Source organism: Tripterygium wilfordii, chromosome 9 (assembly GCF_013401445.1).
Source record: "Tripterygium wilfordii isolate XIE 37 chromosome 9, ASM1340144v1, whole genome shotgun sequence".
NCBI lineage: Eukaryota > Viridiplantae > Streptophyta > Magnoliopsida > Celastrales > Celastraceae > Tripterygium > Tripterygium wilfordii.
Window position 1 is genome coordinate 6747399 of NC_052240.1, and position 8289 is coordinate 6755687.

The 8289-nt window shown below is 34.4% G+C and overlaps 2 protein-coding genes across 2 annotated transcripts; both read left to right on the forward strand.

Annotated features, from left to right (window-relative positions):
• Positions 1-396: 396 nt before the first annotated feature.
• On the forward strand, positions 397-1853 carry LOC120005978. Its single transcript, XM_038855857.1, has 5 exons — positions 397-741; positions 923-1148; positions 1229-1418; positions 1512-1683; positions 1797-1853. The coding sequence occupies exons 1-5, from the start codon at positions 397-399 to the stop codon at positions 1851-1853; spliced, it is 990 nt and encodes a 329-aa protein (XP_038711785.1).
• A 228-nt stretch (positions 1854-2081) lies between these two features.
• LOC120006701 lies at positions 2082-3182 on the forward strand. The gene is made up of 2 exons (XM_038856836.1): positions 2082-2369; positions 2616-3182. The coding sequence occupies exons 1-2, from the start codon at positions 2118-2120 to the stop codon at positions 3108-3110; spliced, it is 747 nt and encodes a 248-aa protein (XP_038712764.1). The 5' UTR covers positions 2082-2117; the 3' UTR covers positions 3111-3182.
• The last annotated feature ends 5107 nt before the right edge of the window (positions 3183-8289 follow it).

Genomic DNA, 8289 nt, shown 5'->3' on the forward strand with positions numbered 1-8289 from the left:
ATACTGGGTTCCATTTTTTGTTTCATGTTTGCTTGGTTGATGTTCTGTGATGTATGGCTACTGGTTTTGAAATGAGATGAAATGATGTTCCGTGAGGTATGTTCATATTTGTTTGGTTCATAGTTTTTGGGGTTCTGTTGGCATAACCAGAGCACCAACTGGCTCAAAATTGCCTCACCCCATTATAGGTCATGTAATTATGCTAGAAAAGCAAAATCACATTCTCTATATTTTTTGTGAGCGTAAATGGCCTGAATCTATTTGGGTTATTTTATAGAGATTATTTTTCTTTTTGTGGTTTTTCTAGTTTGGGCGTGATATGGCTCGTCTCCCTTTGACGATGAAGCAAAAGGTTTACTTGCATTAACATTGTGGATTAGACTTAGAACTTTGGTGATGGTGTACCACTATTCATCCATGTACTTCATACAAGAGAGGAAGAAATACTTTATGCTCACTAAGCCCTTTGTCAAAAGGCCATTTGACAAAGGAATGAAAAAGATCAACGATTTTCTTAAAGACGATGTTGCCGCCATTGAACAAATTAGAATGGACAAGCGAACTTTTTACATATTGTGTGGAATGTTAAGAACCATGGTAGGACTTAAAGATACCAAAAACATGCTAGTTGAAGAGATGGTTGCACTTTTCTTGAACATTTTGGGACATGATACAAGGAATATGATGATTAAGAATACAAGGCGTCGTTCCCAAGAGACAATAAGTAGGTTGTTTCATAAGGTATAACAAGGCGTGTTACGTCTGCATGAAGTGTTACTAAAGACCCCGGAGCCTGTTCGTGAAAATTGTACCGACAATAAATGGAAGTGGTTTAAGGTAAGAGAGTCTATATTTATTATTTTGTAGAGACTAGGTAAAATGTATTCATTTGATTATTTATACATATATTATGATTGAATAGAATTGCTTGGGAGCTTTAGATGGCACATATATGAAGTTGAGACTTCCAGAAGGTGCAAAAACAAAATATCGAACAAGAAAAGGTGAACTAGCAACCAATGTGCTATTGGTTTGTACGAGGGATATGCAATTTGTCTATGCTTTGCCAGGCTGGGAAGGGTCTGCTGCTAATAGTAGGATCTTAAGGGATGCTATTAGTAGGCGTAATGCCCTAAAAATTCCAAATGGTAAGATCTTACCTTCCTAAAATATACTAAACTGCTTATGGTATGATATTGTGTTTCTGAAATATTTGTATGTCATGTAGGGTATTATTACCTAGTCGATACTGGTTATACCAATGGTAATGGACTCTTGGCACCTTACAGAGGACAAAGGTATCATCTAAATGAGTGGAGGGAAGGACGTCAACCAGTGACAAAAAAGGAATTCTTTAATATGAAACACTCTGCACCAAGGAATATAATTGAAAAGTGCATTGGATTGCTAAAAATGCGGTGAAAAATACTGCATAACACTTACTTCTATGGGATAAGTACATACACTGACATAATTTCTGCTTGTTGTTTGCTCCACAACCTGATTCATAGAGAGATGAGGTTTGATCCGATTGAAGCTCAGCTTGATACAGAATTTGGGCAAGCTTTTCTAAATGATTATGAGCACGGAGAACACATAGGAATTGTTGAGCCTTCAAATGAGTGGACTGCTTGGAGGGATCAACTTGCAAATGAGATGTTCAATACTTGGAGAGCTAATAGAGTGCAAAATTAGAACTCTTCAACTGAATTTGACTTTCAATTTGCTTTAAAGTGTGTTAGAACTACCTTATTTGTATTGAATTTTAAGTGTTCAAGTTTGTTTCATCGTGTTAGGAGTACTTTATTTGTACTGAATTATACGACAATCATGCTGATCTAGCGATGAAATGATTTGAAAAGTGTACAGGGAAGTTGCTTTCAGCTAAATGCCAAGTTAATGTCCGGTTCTTAGCAGCTAAATGCCAAGTTAATGAAGAGTTTTATAGCTATTGCTATACTGTTTGGTTGTGTCTCTCTTGTTGTGTTATTGTTGTTGCCGTAATAATCTATTTATTCTTTTGTCATCAAAGCATGGCCACCGAGAGTGCGGATAACGGATCAAAGAAAAGATGGAATTCAGAAGAGGACCAATGTTTGACTAATGCATTAATCACCATGCATCGAGAAAACAAGTTCAAAGGGGAAGGCGGGTTCGAGAATGGGTATGTAGCTTGCTTGCTACAAGAGATGAGGAAGAAAATTCCTAGCATCGATGTTACAGAGAAGAACATTGATTCTAGACTAGGCTACTTAAAAAGACAATTTACTGCTATACATGAAATCAAAGAAAAGGGAAGTGGCTTTGGGTGGGATGATGAAAGGAAGATGGTAACTGGTGATAAGGTTGTTTTTGATGAATGGGTCAAGGTACTTCCTTTATTAATTTTTATCTTGAGTTCTATAATTTTGGTCTTTGTTTGAAGTTCATTATTTGATAATTGAGTACACTTCTATTCTTTGGTTATAATATTTATAGTTGTTTGAAAAGGCTTGGTTATAGTGGTTTGATAATAGTATTCTTGATTACACACATGATTAATTTGTTTAGCAATGCTTTCTTTTGTAATTATGTAGGGAATTGTTTAGAATAATGTTGATTTTTGTTCTTTGTAGAGTCATCCTTTTGCGAAGGGGTTGTATATGAAATCATGGCCATTGTATGATAAGTTTGAGGAGATTTTTGCCAAAGATAGGGCTATAGGGACTAATGCAGCCACTGCTGCTGATCGTGTTTCTCAATCTATTGCTACACCCAATGAAGAAGTTCCCGTAACCATTGCAACTTTTAGTTCAACAAGAAAACCAGCTTATAAGAGAAAGTTAGAAGAGATAGAAAGTTCACAAGCTGAACTTTCTAGCAAGGTGGAGGCGGCTTTTGCTATTGGGAATGAACAGCTCTCTCAAATACTAGCTACCATTACTACTGGGTCAAAACCTGCAGATAGGGCACAATTGAAATATGATATTGGACAATTACCAGGTCTACAGACATTGCAAGTGGTGCAAGCAATGAAGAAGATGACTCTTGAAGATATTGAAAACTTCTATGCTATGGATTCTGTGGAGGAGAAAACCCTTTATGTGAAGATGGTGCTCGGTTTGATTTAGTGATTCTCTAGAGGAAAAAACTTATGTGCTACATTTAATCTGCTTAAATTTGGATGTTTGAAAAACTTATGTGCTATGCTTGGTTTGCTTGAATTTGGGATACTGGAAATAACTTATGTGTTATTTTTATATGCTTGAATTTAGATATTGGCTAATTACCCATGATGAATTTGGATATTGGGAAAAACTTGTGTTACGTCTTTGTCATGGATTTGAATGTTATCAAATTATTTTGTTGAAATTGTCAACAATTGTTGTTATATATATATGTGTGTGTGTGTTTGCCTCTTTGTGTGTATATATATGCATATGTATCTATATTTTTTAAATTTTGGTACATGATAGTCGTAACAATAAAAAAATAACATGATCTCTCTCTTTTTCTAGTTTGGTTTATTACAATAATAACAAATAAGGGTAATGGTATTACACCAGTAATGTATAGCCATAACAAACAATAGTAATGAATACTTGGGTAAATTTTACCCTTCTTTACCTAACAAGGGTAACAATTATTCTTCATAATTATTATTACCCTTGTAACATTTACATGGGCAACAAATTATACCTCCAAATTCTTACCCCCATACCAAACGCATCATAAGAGTGAAAAAATTAGTAAAAATGACATTTGACCAATCCTAATAGATCACACTCTAAAGACTTGTTCTAAGAGTGTGTTTGGATTGAGGGATTTGGAGGGGAGGGGAGGGAAGGGAAAGAGAATTTCCTTCCAATTCCCTTGTTGGATAGTTTATAAAAAATTGATGGGAGGGATTTGAGGGGATTTGGGAGGAAGATTTCATTAAATTTTTGTCAAAATTCTTTCCTTCCAAAATGGAGTCATTTGGAGGGGAGAGATTACTAATTAAGTTACTTAAAAGTTTAAAACCCATTTTACCCTTGAACATAACACTTAAACATAAAAAATAATGATAAACTAGTAAATTAAACTGCTTTTCTTTCTTTTCTTTTTTTATCTATCCAAACATGAGAAGGGAAATGTATTTTCCCTTCCATTCTCTTCCCTTCTCTTCCTTTCCTTTCCCTTCAATTCCCTTCCCCCCAAATCCCTCTATCCAAACACACTTTAAAGGTGCAATGGCTAAAATTCAATTAAGTATGTGGTAATAATATGTGTCTAGTTAATCTAGTTAACTCGTTTACACTAACAATATGAAAAGGATCAAAATGCACCTTGTAGCTCTTCCAATAACTTCACCAGTTGCAACATCCTTAAGAAGCTAATCACGTCTAGTTCCAATTCTCCTTTCAATCCTTCACTTTGGCACCACATTTCATTTCAACAACATCACTCTTGTGCCACACGCACATTTTAATATTTTAAATTTTTTAATTCCTTCAAAAGCAGCTAATATATATATCTACTCACAAGTCACAAAGAAAAGAAATACCAACCAAGCTGGATATTTGTATATTTCAATGTGTATACGAGTAGTGACCAATACATGTGTCTTTCATCTCTCTCTAATATGAACCCTAATCCCCAGTTTCATCTCTCTAGTATGCACCCCAATCCCCAATTTTATCACAAAACCTGATCTTTCTATTGATTCTTCTAGAATTGGCCTTGGTGAAACATGTTCGTCTTAGCTGAGTTGTTCCCTATTTGCCTTATAAGTCAAGCATATTTATCTTCTTCCTTATTGGCCTTGTCCTACCTATTGAAGGTTTTATATGGGCTGTTGTTCATGCCATCAAGGACTTGCGAATATCATGTCCTCTGAATTTTTGAATACTAAAGAAATTTGGGGGCAAATCGAGTAGGTTCGATATGGACCTCTCAATGGAGTGCTATTATATCTGTTCGGACCTTTGATTTGTCCAATTCCATTACCTCCAACGCAATGGCTCATTCCTTCCCCCACTCTAGTCGGCCTAGTCATGCTGGATCAACTATCAATCCCCCATAAGCCAGTACCTTCCCATCTTGATATCCGCAAGTCTTGTGGATTCCAGACCTCGTGGATTTGATGGGGATGGATAAACATCACTACTAAGACCCAATTCGAATCCATCATCCCAAACACCACCTTAGATGATTTCGTAGCAAATTGTAACCAATCGTCGAAGAATAACTCATCTGATGGCATTTTGCCTGATGGTTTTAAAGTTGCATTCAAGAGGTTTAAAAATTATTCTACTATATGGGATGCAAATTTTGCACATGAAGTGGAGGTTATTGCAAGTGTGAGGCATGTGATTGCTATTGCTTTGATTTTATTTTAATTAAACTGATAAGTGTTATAGTTGTGACTGTAATTAGTGTTAGTAGGTCAATTTTGCCATGTCATTTTATTTTAAAAAATATTTTTCACCTTGTAAATGTTTGTCCACACAGTATAAAAGTTTACTTTTGTATGTTACCTAGGCGGGTTGACTGTCCAAAATAATGAAATTCTTCTCGGGTTACCAAAATGGCATAATTTTGAATGATGGATTTTTATGTTGTGTCTTTGTTTTGTGGAAACCTTTTTATGATGTAGGATATTTGGGAGCCAACAGATTATAGAATGGTAAGAGTTTTTGGATATATATAATTTTTAAATATAGAATTTTACATGTACATTTTCCAGTGTATTAAAAGGTTCATTAAAATGTTACCATTTCTTCTGCATATTTAAGATAATGATCTATTGGTGAAGTAGTTATTGGGGATAATGAATTATAATGTATAATATTCCTTCCTCTGAGTCGTGCACTAATAATGTCCAGTGGTTATTATTGCAATTGAGGGGGGAGATCAAATATTTATGATTTTGACCCTTTTCAGCATAGATCTTGGCAACTTGCATTTCCAGCAAACTTTCTTTCTTGGTAGTCAGCATAGTCTATAAGATTTTGACCATAGTACTATAAAATATGAAGAAATAGATACTTGAATAATATTTTGAATTTGTTATATGTTGTCAAACACAGACTATTGAAGACATATGATACGCCATTATGATGTTCCCATATTTGACCTTCTGATATGCTTGACTACCTTGATATCAAGATTTTTGCTAATGAATCCATGACCTAGAAGGAATAATATATGTGAGTATATAAGGATTTACATTGGATAATTGAAAAAATATATTTTGTACTAATAAAATATTATTTGTTAATTTACTCCATTAGAAAATTCTTTCTATTCAATCAATGCTATTACGTCTTCGAATATTACTGTTGAATAAGGTCATTTACCATCCCATATGATTACACTTTCAATTAAAATTTTATCTGTCTATAAAATAATATATGTTTCATTACATACAAAAATCAATTTTGATTAAGATTTACTTACCAATCTCCATCAAACTTGTATCTCTTCTAGCTCTCTCTTGTCATTCTAAGACATGTTATTGTACACTTGTAGTTTTTTGTTTTTGTAATAAAAGAAAATTTTGATTTTTTTGTCTTCACTTTGTCAAGAACATCGTCTACATGAACAAGATCATCATCATCAGTTTCAATTTTTTATTCAGCTTTGTTCCTTTTTTTCCCAACATTTTCCTTTTCATTTCTTCTCCAGATTCCTCTTCTTGCAAAATTAATCCCTTTATTTTCAGCATCTCCATTTCATTTACTGTTTCCATTTCATTTACTGTTGGTGTGAGTTCTTTCTCATTGATTTACATATTGAGGAAGACAGATAACATTATACTGAGACAATAACATTTCAATGAAAATAGATATTTTTTTTTGCAAGACAGATAATATTTTGAAGTAATACATATAATATTAGGACATATCAAATTACCAACCTTTTTTCCAGATAGATATCTTTGTAAGACATTTTGTTGCGACAACTGTATCCAACTTGGAGATGTCCCACTTAATAAACCTTGGTATTGCAACTTTCTTTTTTGGCTTTATCAATTCGAGTGCTCACATAACCAATACTACAAAATAAAGAATATCAAAGTTTATAATTATATTGAAAGATTAATCAATACTATATATAATAGCCGAAGCCTCGACTGGAAATGGGGTGTTCTCGCGCGACCACGTAAGCAATAGCATAACCAATTGCTCACTTACACATGTAACTCTGAGTTTATGCGAAGTCTGCGATTGCATTTCAGTCCAGGTACATTTCACCGTCAATTCACCTATTCTTTATCTCCTCACATCTGTTGATCTCAGGAACATTAGGAGCCTTCAGATTTTGGGAACATCAGAAGCTAGACTTTAGTTGACAGTTTCATCTTCTTTTCCCTAGATGCATTTATTTCCAAATGGTACACATAACCTAGTTTTCTCCCTGCTTCTTTCTCATTATTCTCTCTCGCGATCACAATTAGATCTCGATCTACATATTTGCATGGAATCGGTTGTCTAGACGGCAATGTTCGCTTGCTTTCTATAATATCTCAAACGGGTTAAACGGTGTGATAACTTGCCAAATCCAGGTTCACCCCTCTTAGTGCCATTCCATTTATGACTTTCTAAGTTTTTATTTTGATAATTTCCTCAATCAACGTAAATGCGTTGTTGTTTAATTCCAGGTTTATCTTTTCTTGCGACTGTTCCATCGTCGTCATCGGGAATGACTTTTAAATTTTTTTATTCCGATTCCTTCTTCAATCTACCTAATTGCATTTTTGTTTCTCTGTCTTTCTCCCATCACATAGCACAAAAAAATCAGGGATGATGTTTCTCCTGGTATCATTTGGGTCGGGTTTCATATTTGGTTTCTGCATGTTGATTTCGTGCTGATTGTTTTTTGGGTTCTACTGTGTCGTGATCCCTTTTTGTTCTTTGGTGTCTTGCATTTTGACATTTCGATCTGAAATTGATTTCGTTCTTAACTACTGCGAGGATGTCTGCTAACCAATTATGGTGTTGTGCTCTGTTTAGCTTCTGATTAACTCTTACTTAGCACTGACGTATTTGGTTCTCCTACTAACGTCATCTTTCCTTGCACAATTTAATGCCTTCTCCTACTCCTCCTACTGACAATTTTGCTTCCTACTGGAGGTAAGTACACCGGGATTGAACCAAAGGGTAACATAGAATGCAAGATAGAAGTAATACCTAAATCTTTTAATTATGTGTTACAAAAAGAAGAATTGAATAATTTGTATTGTATTTTCATGTTGTGAGGTTGTACATTATATAGTTACATTGAAAGCCCTAAATTAGGGAAACTAAATCAATCAAATCAACCTAA